Raw genomic sequence first — 18,745 nt, forward strand, 5'->3', positions numbered from 1 at the left:
ATGGTCGCCCGGCCAAACTGAGCAGTCGTGGGCCCACCGATCTGGGCTTTATGGCAGAGCGGCTGGACGGAAGCCTCTCCCCAGTGCAAAACACATGAAAGCCCGCTTGGAGTTTGCAAAAAAAAAAAAAAAAGCAGCTGAAGGACTCTCAGACTGTGAGAAACAAGATTCTCTGCTCTGATGAAACCAAGACTGAACTGTTTGGCCTCAATTCCAAATGTAATGTCTGGAGGAATCCAGGCATCCCTCATCACCTGCCCAGTACCATCCCAGCAGTGCAGCCTGGTGGTGGCAGCATCATGCTGTGGGGGTGTTTTCCAGCAGCAGTGACTGGGAGACTGGTCAGGGCTGAGGGAGAGCTGAATGGAGCAAAGTCCAGAGATATCCTCAATGAAAACCTGTTCCACAGCACTCAGGACCTCAGACTGGGCCGAAGGTTCACGTTCCAACACGACAGTGACCCTGAGCTCACAGCCAAGACGACACAGGAGTAGCTTAGGGACTCTGTGAATGTCCTAGAGTCCCAGAGCCCTAACCTGAACACTGTCCAGCATCTCTGCAGAGACCTTAACATGGCCATCCACTGACGGTCCCCATCCAACCTGACCTGAGGATCTGCAAAGAAGAACGGCAGAAAATCCCCCAGTCCAGGCGTGCAGAGCTTGTTGCTTCATACCCCAAAAGACTGGAGGCTGTAACTGCTGCCAAAGCTGCTTCAGCTAAGTGCTGAATAAAGGCTCTGAATACAAGCAGACAGCAGAGGGTGAAAATGAGCATCAGGGTGAAGTTTTGGACCCACTGTAATAATCTGGCAGCTGAACACTCAGTTTGTGCTGAACTGTTTGGAGAAGTTGGATGGACATTTTCAGCTTGGATGGACTTTTTAAAGTTGTAAAACCTAACCTGGCTGCGTTAGTTTGGCAGAGGGCAGTGTCTGCACAGCGGTGTGCTCCTCCTGCCAACTTCAGAGGAGTTTCAGCCCACAGACGAGCAGCAAACGGTAACCAGGTTTTCTCCCTGGACTATATTTTACAGCTAACGTTTGGCAAGCCCTGCTGCCAAACTCAATATATTTGTTCTCTTTACAGTAGCTTATATGAGCCGTTTACATGATGTCATTTTAAACAACCTCATAATAAACAGTTTAGACTTTGACATTTACCTCACTGAGCGCCGCTTGAACATTTGCCACGCCATTAAACCCGATTCGTTCCGGTTTAATCCCCGTCCTCCCCCCGTCCGCCTCTCCCCGCTCAGACTTTCCAAATAAAACGGATCCAGCTGTGCGCGGCTGTGCGCCTCCGTGCGTCACACGGCGCTCCGGCTCAGCAGCGAGGAGCAGCGGAGAGGAGCAGCAGGATGGCCGGCACCGTGCTGTCGCTGGCCGCGGTCTTGACTCTGAGCGTGGGCCTGCTGGTGAGCGGCGGCCCGGTGGGGAACGGGCTGCGGGACCTGGAGGACCTGGAGCGGGGACCGGTCAGTCTGAACGACATGTTCCGAGAGGTGGAGATGTTGATGGAGGACACGCAGCACATCCTGGAGGAGGCGGTGGATCAGGTCTGCAGAGCGCTTCACAACTTCATATGAGGAGGTTTAGGGGATTTCTAATGGATGAAAGTTGGTTACACTGGAGAACGAAAGTTACCTGGTCTAATACGGAGTTTTTACTGCCTTTATTAAAAGAAACGATAGAGTAGGCGAGAGGGTAGGGATCGTTTTAGCGCATGAGGTACCTTGATAATCTGTTTTATTTTGGCTTGCTACAGGATATTGACACAACTGAAAGCTCCTATAAGGGAAATAGCACTGAAAACAACGGGATTATGCCTCCTCGACAGAATATGTGACTCAAAAAAGGCTTTAAGTTGTTAAACTGGGCATTTTCTAGCCTTGGCTATAGTCTAAAATAACCTACTGTGGTGCAGGATCCCACCTACAGCCAGCTGACCTTTTACAAAAACAAATCCCTTCAGTATATGCATCGTGCATTATCTATTATACCATATATGTTCAAGCTGCACCAACAACATGGAGCTAAATGGGCTCTTAACCCTGATGTGGAGCTACAAGCTAAAAGGCTCATAACTTTCTTATTTCCATTTTAGCCTAGACAGACTATTTAGCCCTGGTGCACATGTGATTTACCTCTCACCAGTGAGCACTGCAGGACACATGAATGTTTTCATCTCTAAAATCAGAACCACTTACCTCCCTCTGTTGTCCAGTCTGGGCAAAAAAAAAAAAAAAAAAACATGCTGGATGGGAGAACAGTGAGGGATGCCAAATTGCAGGCCACTAATTTCCTTGTGTATTTTGAGCCTTAACTCTGTGATAATTGCTTTTGGTTTAATTTTGTGTCAAAGCAGGCCAGGCTGTTAAAGTGAAGCTCAGATTTCCTTTTTCTCCTTTCAGCAGCTGAACGCTTTGCTGGAATTCACAACAGCAAAAAGAATTGCATACTGACTCTTATTAACAGTGGGCTGAAGGTGGAAATTTTAATCACTAAACACGTTAGCACTATATCTTGAGTAGCCTGAGTGATATAATCTAGAAATACGAATATTGGTTGAGTGCTCTCTCATCTTGCACCTATGGAAACATAACATTTTCCTAGTTTCTGGAAAGTAGAAATGGAAACTATCCAGCAAAAGTGACAAACTACAGGATCCTATATGATTTTTGAGAAATGACATCTCATCTCACTGGTCCACCGATGTCCAGTGATGAAAGCCTGCTTTTTTTAATTTGCTGATTTTGCTGCTATTTTCTTAATTTTTCCTTCTACAGCTCCAGCCACAGAGCTGGATACTGACACACACATGCCAACAAACTGTGCTCTGTTTAGGCTCTATTCTGTTCCACTCTGTGTTCTTCTGTAACATACACAGAAACTTCTGAGGAGTGTATTTTTACTTTCCCCGCATATTGAAATCTAATATGAACATGGAAATGCCATAAACTGCATGTTATCCTACATAAGGCCCTAAATGGATTTCACATCTATTTTCGACATTGTATCCAACAGATTGCCACAGAGAGCGCTAAATCATCTGTCGCCTCGCTCGAACTACGTCTCAGTGGAAACAAAACCATCCAGGTGCTGGACAGAACCGACCAGGTAAAGGAGTCGACTGTCGACTGCAAGCAAGTGTGATAAAACATCTCAAATAAAACCTTTTCTAGAATAAATCCCTGTGCAGTTTTCTGTGTCTTAGCACTTTTTTTCATTTTGATGTCAGGCATGTCACCTGAGTTCTGCCCCTTTACAGGAAACTGATAACACAACAGGAGAGTCTCTGCTTTCACACGGCCACATGGAGATCTCAGGCCAGTGGAACAGCGTAGATCATGTGAGTCCTGATACCTTCTTTTTTTTTTTAGTAGGAAGCACAGCCTTCCTTTTCAGGTCAATAAGTAGGAGAAATGATGATGGGATACATGTATGCATCGTGTTCCCAGAACTCAGGCAGCCTCAGACTCTTTGACTCAGTGGAAACCTTCTCATTTCCTGACTTAGTATTAAAGATTCCCAATGCATTAGCAGTAATTTGATGTCATCCTGGTGCTAATAACATTTGAGACTGTAAAAAGACATGGAGTGCAATAATTCCTGTGACTGCAGATTTTTTTTTTTTTTTTTTTTTTTTTTTTGGACCAAACTAATAAACTCTGGATCCAGCTGATGGCCTCCAGGAAATCAGGAAATGGTATGTTTGTTTTTCAGGCAGAGACTCAGCGTCCGACTGCATGCTCCATTCTCAGACCAAGTGTTTCTCCTTTTTTTTTTTTTTTTTTTTTTTTTGCCGTGATGATATAAACTGTGAGGGTGGATTTCTTAAGACAGAGGAGTCCTCCTCCCATCATTTTTCATTCCATTTTAAAACATGTCTTTTTTCAGTCAAGAAATAGTCAACAGTGTAACATTGTAGCCACATCAACTTAAATGAAGCATTTCTTTTGTGTGGCTTAATAATGTTCTCTGTTCAGTTTGAGAGCATGCACAGGAGGGGGGCAAGAAAGGGAATACTTTGAAATATTGTTGCCTCAACATATTTTATAAAGAATGAGATCACTCCGAGTGAGCAGGCCTACCATATACTTATCATAGTTTTGGCTGACAGGATTTAGGTCATTCTTCTTGCTTGCCTCCTGGTTTCGCCAGTGTGGAGTTTACAAAGGCGGTTTTGATCTTTGGGCTTTCCTGGCAGCCCTGCAGAAAGCGGTCACATTAATAGTCCACACTGCTGGAAAAAAACACACCAGGGGAGCGAGTTAGCAGCGCAGGGCAGGCAGGGAACGGGCTGGCTCTCCTGGAGGAACTGACTGTACAGACATTTTAGCGTCTGTGTGGAGGAAAGGCATGAGGAGGTCCCAGCTGAGCCAGAGGTTTGTTCAGACCTACAAGGCAGAAAAGCCTCTTGTCCAAAAATCCTACTTTCCTCTCTGTCGAGCATCTGGCTGTCAAACGGAAGAAGTAATCTTTGGAAAATATATTTACGGAGAGAAAATAAAGATAAGTGACTACTGGTCTTGTGTGACTAATAACAGCTGTAGTCATCTGGGATTTATTAAGATAATTGCAAGGTATTGTGGGTACGGCGGTCCACACTGTGCAGCCTCCAGTGTTTCTCTGTTTGCCCTGATGATCTGTTGTTGTGGGAAAATGTAGGAAACAAGAAAGAAAATCTTCATCAAGCTGTGTGCTGGTGGGTCTGTTTCAGAGCATGCAGCCTGAAGAGATAAAAGTCTGTTTGGCAAATTCAAAATTCTGTGTTCACACAGGATTTTGCAGGCATTACAGAAACTGAACGTGTCGGCTGAGGAGAGAGTTGACATGAGCAGGGAGTTGTCTGAGGTGGAAGTGAGAGCATGGAAAGAAATGTTTTACTGGCAGACTGGAGGTGTTCATGAGAGAAGGCCAGCCTGCATCCGTCTAGACCAGGCATGTCATGTTTGTATATATAAATATGTGTGTGTGTGTGTGTGTGTGTGTTCACATGTTTTGCTCATATTTTAATCTCACTACTTTGAATGCATTTCACAGGTTAGCATATCACAGAAAGACAATTTCATAATCAAAACAAACCAACATATCTTTTCATATCAGAGTCCCAGGGGCTCCAGGTGGGTGTCTGGGGGTTAATGTGAGTCAACATGAGGGTGGGGGTCCAGGAAAAGTTTGAAAGCCTGTGCAGATATGATCATGCTGCACATCATAACCCTGTTTTGCGGCGCTCTGATGGTCTGGTCAGCGGCTGGGAGCTGGCGGCAGCAGGGACTTGGCTCAGCTTCAGTGCTGACGCCCCTCAGGGGGAATGCACAAAGATAAAAAAGCCCCGAAATGTTTTCTTAACTGGAGCTGTTTTTGGCAGACGCCGTTTCCTCTGACCGGTGAAGGAGAGTCAAATCAGAATTCCTCAGTTTCGTCTCACAGGCAGAACAAGTCCAAACAAACCAGTCAGACTTTCTAGTTACAGAGAGAAATGGATTTGTGATGTGTTTTGCATCTGAGGTCCCAGTTTGTTGTTTGGCAGTGTGGTTTTCTCATTCCACTGGATAATTTGCCAAATGTATACAATGTGAGGTCATATCCGGATATTTCCATCAGCCATAACGGAGTGCTTCCTTCTAGACTCACCAGTTTGCAGCGACAGTCACACACAGAGAGGAATGTGTGGTAAAAGAGGCAGCGATACCGAATTCCTCTTGAACAGCAGCCTCAACCTTGAAAAAAATTGATTTGGTACAGCGTCTCTACTATACTGCCGTGCATTGTAGTAATATGTCACTGTTAGCATAATCATGAGCCTGTGTTTTAGATTGATGCTATTTATATTTTATAGAATTGTTATCATAGTCATGCAAATCAGTACTGTGAGCAATACAGTTTTGTTGCGATGCAGATAATCATTTCACACAGTGAGACAGCTGATGAGAAAGCAAAGGATTTACTGCAACCATGGCGAAAATTTGTATCCACATTTGATTAAAAGTCAACTCATGAAACCTTGTAACCTCAATGAGCTCTTTATCAAAGCTCAGTGGACCATAATAAAGCAAAACTGAGCTTTAAAGAGTTGAGTTGTGCAGTTCCCTGAGCTTGATCTGAGTCCACGTGGAGCTAAAATATCCTTATTATTCGCCACGTGCTCCCCTGCAGTGCTAATCCACAATACTATAAATGTGTGTGTGTCTTTTCATTCAATCTATAGCACAACAAACAACTCCGAAAATAACACTTATAGTGCATAAACAACGTGAACAAAGTGCATTATGGTGATATAACAACAACATGACTCAGAACCCATTTTTTCCCCATGCAAGTACAATAATTTGTGACAGGACTTTCAGATTGTTTTATCCTGGTACAAGATTGCTGTGCGGATATTTCCTTCAGGTGCTTTGTACGGGATATATTTTCCAAAATAAGGAAGAAAATAAGATGAGTCAGTAAATTTCCTCAAAAAATGGGTACCAGTACCAGGACTTGTTTTTTATATTTACATAATATGCTTTGTTCATGTTCCTTCATGTGCTAAAAGTGGACGCCGTAGATTATAGACAAACCAGCCCAGTGTTTCTCCATGCATTTTAATCATTTACTTTTTTTTTTTTTCATTATATGCCTGCTGCTGTGTCTCCTCTCAGGAGTGCATGGTGGATGAGGACTGTGGTGACCTGAGGTACTGCATGTATGGGATTGAGAAGTCCAGGTGCCTTCCCTGCATACCCACTGACATGGTGAGTGACCGTGATGTCCTCTGTTCAAACTAAAGCTGCACCATTTTAAACATCAGTATATAATTGTCAAATTAGTTGGGATTATGACTGTAAACAACTGACATCATGAGCAAGACCGCCTCTTCCTCACAGCAGTCATAATGGTATTAGTGCCAGTGTTTCTCATTATTAATACTATATTTCCAATAAACCCTTTAGATTGTGTCAAAGAGGCTGTCGGCTTTCCTCCGTCACAGGTTTCATTAACATGTTGAAAGTGATTTTTCCGTCTCTTCACTCCCTCCACAGTCTGCAGCAACTAGAAACTCTAAGCTTTAGTTCTGAAGAAAAAAAAACCTGCTCACCTTTTATGTTTTGTGCTGTAAAGTAATGTTCCTTTGTGCAGTAAAGCAGTTCAGCACAATTCTGCTAAATCTGAGCTGATGGCACACAATATAAAATACAATGCAGACACCAATGGAGGCTTCCAGAGCTCTATGTGACGCTCTAAATAGTTTACAGTAACCATGCTGGAGTCTCGATATTAATCATCCTAGTTTAGTGACATTAAAATGCTACAGGTTGCACCTTTTACCAGGCAAAGAGTCTGCAAAGTGTGTGAGTGTGTCCATGTGTGTTCCCGCTCAGCCGTGCACTAAGGACGAGGAGTGCTGCTCAGATGAGATGTGTGTGTGGGGTCAGTGCACAGCCAACGCCACCAGAGGAGCCGAGGGAACCATCTGTCAGGTCCAGAGCGACTGCAGGGCCGACCTCTGCTGTGCCTTCCAGCGAGGTGAGCTGACATGTGGCTGCTCCAGCACCGACTGACAGACCCGCCTAACCCGTCTCAGTTCATATGTGATGCCACAAATTTGAATATGAACACAAACCGCAGAGCAGAGCGAGTTGAACCGGGTCCAGCTTCCCTGTCGCTCCGGTCCAGGATGTTAGCCTATCAGATTACAGAAAACTGCCATTACTGATCTTCTCTCTGTCCATACTTTAGTGACTGACTTTAATAATTAATAAACTGTTAATGATAAAGTAATACCTTAGATATTTAAATATAAATGGCCACTGACCAAAGAAAAGACAGAGCTGGGCAGTGTTTGACAGACTGTTCTCCACTGTGGCAATGATCTCCATTCATTCATTCATTCATCCATTCATTTTTTTAAACACATTTTAGCCCAATATGCACCATTACCGCTGACAGACAGACATCGCTGATTCATGTCATTTGTTAGGACTGTATGTGTGAATTAGCCATGCCGACCCAGCAGGTGGTCTACTTGTTTGTAGATATGACAAATATCAATCTGGTCCTTCACTACAAAATTTACCGACAGCAGGGCCAGACCATAATAAATCCATTACTCTGCCACCCCTCCCACATCAGTGCCACCACAACTCTGAGACAAAATCGGTCATTTTCTTAAGTCTGTAAGGAGGAGTGTGGCAAAGCACGTCACAAACTAACACTTTTAGTGGATAAACAAAACAATATGAAACACAACAAATCCTCAACATTTCTCATTGTTTTTTATAGTTCTTGTAATTAGCTCGTAGATTTTGCAACAAAAACCTGCTGACAGCTTTTTAGAACTGATTTCAATGCCTTTGGACACGTGCAGAGAGTCAACTTCAATACTCTTCTTTTAATTTTTGTTACTTATTGTTAATACTTAACACTATTTCCATTGCTAATTATTTATGGTCTTGCCAACTGCCATTATCGAGGAGTTATTCCAGACTGGGTAGGAGTGAACCGCTCACACTGTCCACTGTGAAGAGCTTTGGCCTCTGTACAGTCCACAGTTTAACTAACAGTTTATCTAACAGTAGCTCTTCTTATTAGGTTTGAACATTTTTTAGGTTTACCACAGAGTACGTGTGTCTGTGCTTTTTTTAAGCATCTTCACACCAGTCCCAGCTACTTGCACTTCCAGCCTCAGTGGGAGCAAAGACAGTGGAAATCTTACACTAAATGCTAAATAACAACAATAAATCTGGGAGACCGAGCCCCTGACTGATGAGCGAGAGTTATAGAGAAAAATAAGAGATTTCTTAAAGACGTTGTTTGATTCTTTCCGTTTCCTCATGTGGCTGAAGCGTCTGAACATGTCTCTCCCATCTTCCTGCTCCTCCTCGCTCTCTCTTCACTCTCTGCTCCTTCCACCAGAGCTTCTATTTCCAGTGTGTAACCCCAAACCAGAGAAGGGGGAGTCCTGTCTGAGCCACCCCAACCTGCTGATGGATATGCTGGCCTGGGATCAGGAGGGTCCCCGTGACCACTGCCCCTGTGCCAACGAGCTGCAGTGCCAGCCTCAGGGGTGAGAGCAAAGACCACCAGTACAGACTCTGTACAGTCTGCACATGTAGACACATGGAGACAGGAGACCACCAAAACTCAGTTTACCTGCTGAAATCAATCTTCACAATGTCAGTCCAGACTATACATTTAACCTGCTTTTGTTTCCAATAAACAATATAGTGCTAAACATAAAACAGACATTATTCTCTTATGTGCTGTAAAACATTGAGGAGACACCCAGACAGACTGACCTGGATTTGCCTCTCGATGGCCCTGATCAGGATCTAACAGAGCAGAACAGAGAATAGAGAACAGGGTTTTTAAACTGTGGGCCTGTTAAAGCCTTTGAGACAGTAATCATAATGAATTAAGGGCTCTAAATTAATCTGAATAGAACAGCTTTACTTATTTTGCCATCAAACAAGAGAAGAATAAAGCCAACCTGAACTTTGGCAGAGGGTCGGGTTGTGATGTGAGAGTTTTTGAGAACGTCCCAGCTAGTAAGGGGAAACAGCCATTAAACAAATTAAACAGCTCTTTTCTTATTTTTCAGTTGAATTGAAAAGTAGATCCAGTAAGTGCACCCTCTGTGCATTTGAATTTCTCCTCCATGTGCACTCACACAGTATGACACCCATGTACCTATGAAACCCAGTTTGCTTTAAAATGGGCTCAAATGCACTTCCCTGTTCTGACTCTGATGTTAGTCCATGGAGCAACAATGTCTTTGGTGTAAAAATATGTCTTGCTTTCCTGATTTCCAGTCTTTTCTTGTTGCTTACAGACGTCGATCTGTCTGCGGAGGGTAGACGGACAAGAACATCCCTCAGGCTGGAGGACTGATCTGCCACAGGAAAACGGAGTCGTTATAAACTCTATGACCCTGTCCAGGAGCAGAGCTAGCTCTCTAATCCAGAAACAACTGGAGTGTAAAGACGGAGCTCTTGTCTCAGGACAGGACTTCATGGTTGCACTGTATTATTTGTGCCATACTAAAATGTTGTTAGATGACCAACGTGTGCCATGTATCTTGATGGAAATGAAAGACGTGGTTGTAGTTTTGACTTGGGACCAAGAACAGCACTGCTGACGTATTCATTTTAAATACATTTTGGAAAAAAAAAAATTCTCTGTCCTTTTTGTTTGGAGGATAAAAGCTGCCACTGCAACAGGCAGCCCTGAACACCACACACAAACACACACAAACACACACACACACACACACACACACTTCAACTCTGTGTATATGTAATATCTGAAGGCTCTAAGACAGAAGAGATGAGAGATTATCAACTTTCACCAGAGCTGTCCCGTCCTGGCACCTACTGGTGTTACTGGTGCGCTTTGTCGCTGTCACACACACACACACACACACACACACTCTAACAAAGGACCAATTGACTGTTAGCGCTTCAGCTCAACTTTTATAATGATGACTTGCATGTTTTTATATCTCTTTATCTATTTTATTTATTTTTATGATGTGCATCGGTTGTGCTGACTGCAAAGTTTACTGTCGCAGGGACAATAAAGACTGTTCAATCTAATCCCAGATTATGGACTAAAATGTGGGTTAATTCTTGAGATCAGTGAATCTGTCAGATGGAGCTTCAAAACAGCTTTTATTGTTTTGGATTATGCATTATTTATTACTTTTTTATTTCGTTATTAATTTTTGTTTTCAATTCGATTCAGTTTCAGTTATTTACAGAATGAATTTTGCTAGTTTCATTTCAGTTTTTTGATGTTTCATTTTAGTTTACTTTTTTATTAGTTTCACCATTAAAGTTTTTTATTTTAAAAATAATAAAATAATAATGGACGGTGTTTGTCAGAGTAGTTATTCCAATCCAAAGCCAACACATTGTGAAGGCACATTTTCTGTAGATTTTTATTTTATTCCAGTAAGCAGGTTTTTCTCTAAAGTCTAGTTTTTATTTTCATTTCATTATTATTGATTTGAGCTTTTAGTTGTTGGGGTTACAATGAAAAACAAAAAGAAAAAGTGTCTTAAAAAAAAAAAAAGAACAAAAAAGATCTGCAAACGTCTGAGTCCACGACCAAAAACTAAATGTGGTCAGTACATGTTTTCTTCTGCCTTCGTTCACGTGTGTGTGTGTTAATACACACACCTGCTGTCCCATCATTTAGAATTAAATACTAATATTTTAAAATTACATTGGTGAAAATGTTGTTTACAATGTGACCGATAATTGATCCTGCTGCATGCAGGGTGTTGGCATCAGCTCAGGGTTTAGTTTCACTGCAGGACATGTGTTTCTTTGTTATCAGGCAATACAAACAGAAACAGAAACAAATGTTTAAATATGCCATGATGATCAGTTTATTGAAGTTTGAACTAATCCAACAAAAAAATAAGATAAAGTTTTGCAGTTTAAATTATGTTTTGGGGGGGAAATGATCTGAGCAGGGAGGTGACGTCTTGGAGGGAGAAGGACAACAAAACCGAACAGAGAGACACACCTGTCCTGCTGAGGAAAAGCTGCACACCAACACATCCACACCCAGACAGCATGACATACATGGGACGCTGCAGCGGCGGCAAGCAAAATGAAAACTGATCCTCGGCTCATAAACACGAGCAGAGCGGACCGGACGAGTGAGACTGGAACAGCTGTGTGACATCATCGCCTCTGATTGGCTCCTGTGAGGTTCTTCAGCTGTGAGAGAAACGACAAAATGTCAAATTTCTGTCAAGAAATTCAAAATGTCCTTGAATTGGTGTTTCTGAAACCTCATAATTTTATTAATTACAGAGCTCCTGAGGTGTCACCTCGATAAAAAGCAGAATCCTGTGCTGTCGCCTTTAAAAGCTGGCAAGCATCAAGATTTAATGCTGTATGTAAACATGCACTGGATATTGATTTGTTTGTTTTCATGATGGTGGATATTGGTATTTAAACTGAGCTAACAGTGAGCATGTGATTGCTAATGGGTGTTACCGTTACCGCAGCTCCCATGAGCCCTTGCACCACCGCTTCACCGGTCGACTGGACCTGCCAAACACAGTGTGCAGGTTTTTTGTGTGTTAGTTAAGGTTTGGGCAAAAAGGAGGAAACTGTTTCCAAATCAGCATCAAACGAGCAGAATGAACCTGATGCCGTGTTCAGACTGCAGGCGAATCAGGTCTTTAAAACAGACCGTCTGCAGGGTTATCAGCGAGCGATCAGATCAGACGCAAAAAACACTTTGAAACCTGATCGAGTGTCCGGAGCGTCCGGACTGAGACGCAGCGACAGAAATCTGACTGGAAGCTCATTTCAAACCTCCTCCACATGTGGTTTGGATCTGATCTGACTTCCTAACATCAATCAGAGTGAATCTGGATCTGACAAAAACCAGATTTGAGCCGGCAGTCTGAACAAGGCCCAAGAGTCCGAAGGCAGCTTTCTGATGAGCACATTATTATGGTGTGTTATAACCACATGAGTATTCCCTTAACACTACGTGAGGCAGACTCTACCTGTTTGGCCGTGCTGGCCATGTTGACGACATCCTGAATGCGGTTGTCCAGGAAGTTCCAGGTATCCTGGAAGTCTGGGGAGGAGTCCTGCACCATCACCAGCTCGGTGGTGTTGAAGATGCCGGTCAGCGCGGCCCGTTTAGTGTACCAGTTCATCTGCAACACGGGCACAAGGCACAGTGAAACAAATGAAAGCTTTTCTGGTCAGCGAGTATTGCCTGGTACTTTGATAATCACATGTGAACTAACCGAAACTGACTCTCACCGTCCTGCTCAAGTATACATGAAAACCTTAATTATCATTATGATTCTGGGTTTCAGCATCTCATAGAAGAAGCTGGTCCAACATAAAGGGACATTAAAGTAATAGTGAACTGTGGCAGAGTGTGGGGCTGTGAAGCTGGTTGGGGTTTGTATGAGTTGCACCTCCTCATTAGCTGCTTTGTGCTCCTCTGAGCTGCTAATCCACAAGACTGTATTTCTATAACAATCATAGCACAGAAATGAACATGAACAAAGCAAATCATGCCAATATAAAAAAACAAGTCCCCATGGCCATTTTTCTAAGAAACTAAACAACACTTTTCTTATTATTATCCTATTTGAATTCAAAAGCAGATCCTGTAGGTGGCATCTGCAGGACGCTCCCACACCAGGAAGAAACAACCTTATAGTTCTTGCACAAATAATTGTAATTAAACAAAAAATGTGTATTGGGCCCTGTTTTTTTTAACAATCCGATTTGGTCATGTTTCTTTAGATGCCTGAAGTGTTATTCTGGGAGCTGTTTTGTGGATTAGCAGCCCAGGGAAGCACAGAGCAGCTAAAAACAGGGCTAATACATAAAATAATAATTAAATTCAAGCACTTTTCAAACTTTTTCAAGGTGCACTCTTGAGCTTTTCCAGCACCTTATGGCTGTTTACGGCCACTCCAAATGACTATTTCACTTCTTTGTCACATTAAATCGGATGTTATTGTGCTGTAAACAAACAAAAATATGTTTAGTGAGAGTGTAGTGTATTCTAGAGACGGGAGATTAAAGTTTCAACATGTCTTACCGATTATAATTGCATTACTGAAGTAATGCAATTATAATTTCAAGCAGTTTCAGGCACTTTATTCAAAATCTAAGCGCTCTAAGCTCTAAGCTCCACATGGACTCATTAACACCCTGGGAACTAAACAACCCAACACTTGACCAAAGCTCCAAGAGCTGTAACCGCTTCTTTAACAAGCTGAAAGACATTCTCAGGTGTTCAGTGACCAACAGGAGCTGAAGGTCTGAAGAAACACAGAGAGGACAAACAGCTGGGAGCGGTGAGTGGTGTTAAACGGGGGCAGAGTGAGAGGGTGTGGGTGGGTCGGGAGTAACCTGGGCAGTGGCGGGCCGGGCATTGTGGGGGTGGTGATGAAAGGGGGACAGGAAGGTGTGAGTAGAAGAAGAGGGGGATCTAGGGTGATAGGATCCACTCACGTCTGTGGATCTGTCCCCGGCGTAATACCAGATGTCGTCCACCAGGGTGGACAGGTGCTTCAGGCTGTCGGGGATGTTGTGAGGAAGGAGCAGGATGCTCATCGCCTGAGGAGGAGTCACAGTCGCACGTCAGCACATCACCAGCACCGTTCACTCCCATTCAAACAGCTTCCAGTCACTCGGTGCACACAACAGGGTTAGACTGATAGACTGGTTGTCAATAATGGCCTTTGATTCAACACACAGTAAGTCCACAGTCCACAGGTGATAAAAAGGACAGGATGCAGTATGACTGATTACATACCTTTTGTAGAATTGATCAATATTATGCTCTTTATCAGTAGGAAGCACATAACCTAAAGTGATTCCTATGAGACATTCTGATCAGATTCTCAGTGTACAGGGGAATATATGTAATTATTATTATCATGACCCCTGGTTTTAGTTTTGTTTTCTGTTTTCGACAGACTGTTCCTCCCTGAAAACACTCAAAATCAGGTAGAAATACTGGAGACAGGTAGCTCTTATGTTGTTTTTTGTTTGTTTTTTGTTTTTTAAATGGTGTGAGTGTAGTGATGTCATGGGGCTTCTTCTACACATTGTTCTTTTATACAAGATTTTCTTTTATAGTTGATATTTTAGACAAATTTGGATCCTACATGATCCTTATGCACCAACTTAACCTTTTGGTTTACTTACGTTTATCACAAAGGTATGTTCATGTCTTTTATGGAACTCTGAAATAAAGGATAGATCTTCCTAAATCGCACTTGTTTTGCTTTTTCCAGATTTGGCATTTTATACAGAAATAGAGCCCCATGTTCTCTAGTTACCACCTTAGAAATTCTAATGGATTCTTTGTTGGCTCTTGACCCTGATCAAAAAAAGGTAACTTCAAAAATGCACCGTTTTGTTAGTTCCACTGAAAACCCAACAGCAGGCCCTACGGCATCCTGGGAGAGGGAGCATCCTACCATCGGTTCACTCAGACACAGCCCTCTTCAATGTAAGGTTGTGCACGGACATCAAGAGCATATCGCAGTACAGCTGACTCAAATAACACATGCCAACACTCTCCGAAAACTTGAAACTTAAACTTGGAAAAAACTCAGATTGTCCTTAAAGGGTTCATTGACTTATTTTAAAAAGACTTGGAGAACTTTACAACAGCATTTTGACCCTCTGAAATCCTGTATATATGGATAGCTGAACTTCTGGAAAACTGAAACATGCATAAAAATGCACCAAATCTGTCGACTACATCATTGTGTAGTTAAAGTTACCTCCAATTGTTTTTCCTTGAATGATATCTAACTAGGTGTTTTACTGTTTTCCTTGTTTTTTGTCATTTAAAATGTGTCTATACTCACACACCAAATCCAACACAAATTTAAGCAGTGAAAATTCTCTTGGGACCTCTTTGATTTCAGTCTCACTTGAGTAAAATAATGTGGCAATTAAAAGGAGGGTGTCTGAGGCAGAATGTTTCACTGTGGTGGATTACCTTACAAAAACCTTACAACATTTTTTAGGTTTGCAGGGGGAAAAAAAAATCACACCCAAGGAAAATAAATGGCAGAAAGTGAGTCCTTGCTTTGATGTTGATAATTTGCTGCTATTGGATTTTAGTACTGTGGGAAGTGACCATCATCATGCACACAGTTTACCTGAGGCCATGTTTCAACGTAGGGGATATACATCCTCAGTCTGGTCTCCACGGCGTCCCGTAAGAACTCGGCAGTCTCCTTCGGTCTACAACACAAATTGTGTGGTTACCACATTGTACTCCAGGTGTGGCTGCACAGGTGAGCATGCTCATTTTGACAGGTCTGGGTAAAATCCACATGATCAGCTCCCATACAGGTTTCAACACATAAAGAAGAGTGTGTACGTACTCGGCCTGGCCCAGCTGGACCTGGTTGTGCTGTTCAGCCAGAATGTCAGTCAGCTGTGAATTACACTGGGCGATAAAATGTAGAACCAAGTCTCCAGCTCCGTTGTAGAACATCCCAGTGGAGGCAGAGGACAGGCCCAGTGTCTGGTACCAATAGAAACAATCAGTACAACATTAATTTAATAAAAAAAAATAAATAAATAAAATGAAGCTAACGGGACAGTTCATCCATTTTCTAAGAGTATTTCACACCCCAGCTGTTCTGTAAGACAGCAGTGACCAACTTATAGCCACAGTAACATTGAAAGCCACAGCGGTCAAAGCTTACTGGTAAGTTATCGACTTGATAAATTAACAACCGGGAGGGAAAACACACCAGTGGCTGATTTTCTTTTAATCTATTCAGAAACTACAACAGCTCTGAAGAATGGGACGCAGCGGAGGAAAAAGAAATGGAGAGTCAAAAAAAAAAAAAAAAAAAAACAATCAAATTTTAATACTAGAATTATTCCTTTTCATGTAAATTGTTGGTTGTGTGTGTATCAGTCAAGTTTCATCTAGTCTTATCTACACACTGACATGATCACTAAGGCCACTGCACTCTGGATTTCATGCGGCCCCTGACCTCGGCCCCGGCTGCAATGGCTTCCATCGACCACCCATGTTGAGGCACGAACTCCAGCGCCGCCGTCAGGATTCGAGCCTGCAGCTGTTCCTCTGTTTCGTACTCCTCGCCGTGCTCGCCGCTCTGGTCTTGGTAACTTAACAGCAACATTTCAGCACAAAAGAAGCACAGGGTCAGAGAAAATCAGTTGAGCTGAGGACAAACTTTCAACACTGGCCGTTCCAGGTGTCTATCTTAATTCTGAGGGTGTCAGTAAGCAAACACACCCTCAGAACGAAGTGTTAGAGAGAGAAACAGCACAGCAGTGAGGTCCAGATAACTCCAAACTTCCTACTGGAAATGTAAACTGGGATGTGACGTCTCTCTGTCCTGTAATCCAGCCACTAATACACCAACTGGACTTCTGATTACAAGCCTTGGTTACCTTGCAGTTGGACAAGTGAACTAAATAAAAAATGAACTGCAGATGTGATCGCTCCCTTTCAGTAAGAGTCAGTTGATGGCCAATCACAGTTTAGATGCCCTTTCACCGGCCCGGTGCTGTAATTGATATTTACACAATTTGTAGATATTACACTAAACAATATGGTCCTTTAAAATGACCACAGACATGAATGTGCAGAAGGTATCACAAACCTGCATACCCTATCAAATACTCTGCTAGTTTGTAAGTCCTTCAGACTCATTTCAATCCCAAGCGTGAGACTTTTTCCCACTAATTTCATTTAGATATAATCAGCAAAATTAAGATGAAGGCTAATCAGACCCCGAGCTGTGGGTCACTTTCGGCCTCGGTGCTGACCTCGTGTTTGGTCTGGAAGCCTCCTCGGCAGCAGGCTCGGACGCCGCAGCTCCACTGGAGGCTGCAGCAGCGTCCTGGTCGGCAGAGTGGGCCTGGTAGTGCTCGTGGTAGGTTGTGGATGAGGAGGACGAGGGCTTGTCAGATTTGGAGTCATCTTGAAGCCTCACGGCTGCACGGTGGAAGCCACATTTCAGACTGTTGCAGCACCGGGGATTCGTTGGTGTTGGTGCAGCCACCACTGCAAGGAGAAAACAAATCAGAGAAAACAAATGCAGGGAAAGTCACACTATACTCCATTTAAAACTACTGCACTTTAATCCGGGCTTCCTTGTTTGCAAACACCTTGTGGAATATGATTTGAGACCTTTTCTAAATTTCTTAAGACTTCCAGAATTCGAGCACTGGTTAATTTTAGTAAAATTTCAAGTTTTATAGTTGGTTCACACTGCACGGTACTGACCAAAGCGAGGCACTTTTGGTGGAGGAATATTCAGGGGATTCGTAAACAGTTCCAAAATGTACCCTGTTATTGCTGTGTGATCTATTTAGAGGCTTTTTTATGAACGCCGAACTCGGCTGCGGCTCCTGGGGATTCAGAAAACGCTCTGAGACATATTTCATGAAGTTTATAACATTACTCAAACCACTGCAACATTAAACTTCCAAGTTTTTCAAACGGATTCTGGTCCTCTGTGCTCTCTACCCAGGAGACACGAAACGGAAGTACAGTTTCATCGGCCATAACTGCTAAGTCATGCCCAGTTTTCAAAAGAAGAGTATGTGAAGGGGAGACAGTTATGGCATGTGGAGGCCTGCACAACCAAATGTAAACAGAGAGCCTGCTGGCGGAGGGGAGAACGCCCCCCTCAGGCGGGAACATGTGGAGCCGGACTGCAGGACTATTTCACTAGAGAGGAGCGGCAACTCAAACTGACTGCACCACCTGACAGTCACCTCCACATCCAGCTCCTGTGTGGAGGTGCAGCGGACACACTGCGGCTGAAACCTGTCCTTCATGATCACCTTCTCCCACAGGCCGGGTGACATTGGCTGCACGGCTAACGGCAACGCTAGCTAGCTTGTCTGCATGCGGTGCAACTGCGCGGACAGCAAAAGAGCCGAACCCCAAAAAAAACGATGCCGAAACACTTAGCGGAGCTGCCCGGGGAGTTCAGAGGCATAAACACGGAGAACCCGCTCCTGTCGTACCGCTGCCAAACCTCCGCAGCGTCCCTCCGACCCGCAGACCTCTCAGCAGCGCCGCCATGTCAGCTGCACGGATGTTTTTCAGGACAGCGCGCGTCGTTTGAACGCGACGCCGCTCTCTGCCGCAGACTGATGACGTTTTGTTGTGAAACCCCAAAGTGAATCAAGCCAGAGAGCAGCCTGCAACCGGATGTAGCTCTGTAGATTTCAAACTAAAAGCATA

The 18,745-nt window shown here is 43.4% G+C and overlaps 2 protein-coding genes across 4 annotated transcripts; one reads left to right on the forward strand and one right to left on the reverse strand.

Moving 5' to 3' along the window:
• The first annotated feature begins 692 nt into the window (after nt 1–692).
• On the forward strand, nt 693–10,576 carry LOC115360131 (dickkopf-related protein 3-like). Of its 2 annotated transcripts, XM_030052795.1 has the most exons (8): nt 693–1,000; nt 1,258–1,557; nt 3,026–3,118; nt 3,270–3,350; nt 6,649–6,741; nt 7,369–7,513; nt 8,903–9,053; nt 9,819–10,576. In XM_030052795.1, exons 2-8 carry the CDS (start codon nt 1,360–1,362, stop codon nt 9,841–9,843), a joined length of 786 nt encoding a protein of 261 aa, XP_029908655.1. In that variant the 5' UTR covers nt 693–1,000; nt 1,258–1,359; the 3' UTR covers nt 9,844–10,576. The 2 variants fall into 2 exon arrangements, with proteins under 2 accessions (XP_029908655.1, XP_029908654.1); XM_030052794.1 differs by having other exon boundaries at nt 693–1,557.
• Nucleotides 10,577–11,354: 778 nt separating this feature from the next.
• On the reverse strand, nt 11,355–18,658 carry coq9 (coenzyme Q9 homolog (S. cerevisiae)). Of its 2 annotated transcripts, none has more exons than XM_030054545.1 (9): nt 18,526–18,658; nt 17,317–17,554; nt 16,515–16,650; nt 15,891–16,033; nt 15,663–15,747; nt 13,996–14,100; nt 12,519–12,674; nt 12,004–12,051; nt 11,355–11,715 (listed from the first exon to the last, which is right to left on the reverse strand). In XM_030054545.1, exons 1-9 carry the CDS (start codon nt 18,581–18,583, stop codon nt 11,680–11,682), a joined length of 1,005 nt encoding a protein of 334 aa, XP_029910405.1. In that variant the 5' UTR covers nt 18,584–18,658; the 3' UTR covers nt 11,355–11,679. The 2 variants fall into 2 exon arrangements, with proteins under 2 accessions (XP_029910405.1, XP_029910404.1); XM_030054544.1 differs by having other exon boundaries at nt 11,998–12,051.
• Between the last annotated feature and the right edge of the window lie 87 nt (nt 18,659–18,745).

Source organism: Myripristis murdjan, chromosome 6 (genome assembly GCF_902150065.1).
Source record: "Myripristis murdjan chromosome 6, fMyrMur1.1, whole genome shotgun sequence".
Classification (NCBI taxonomy): domain Eukaryota; kingdom Metazoa; phylum Chordata; class Actinopteri; order Holocentriformes; family Holocentridae; genus Myripristis; species Myripristis murdjan.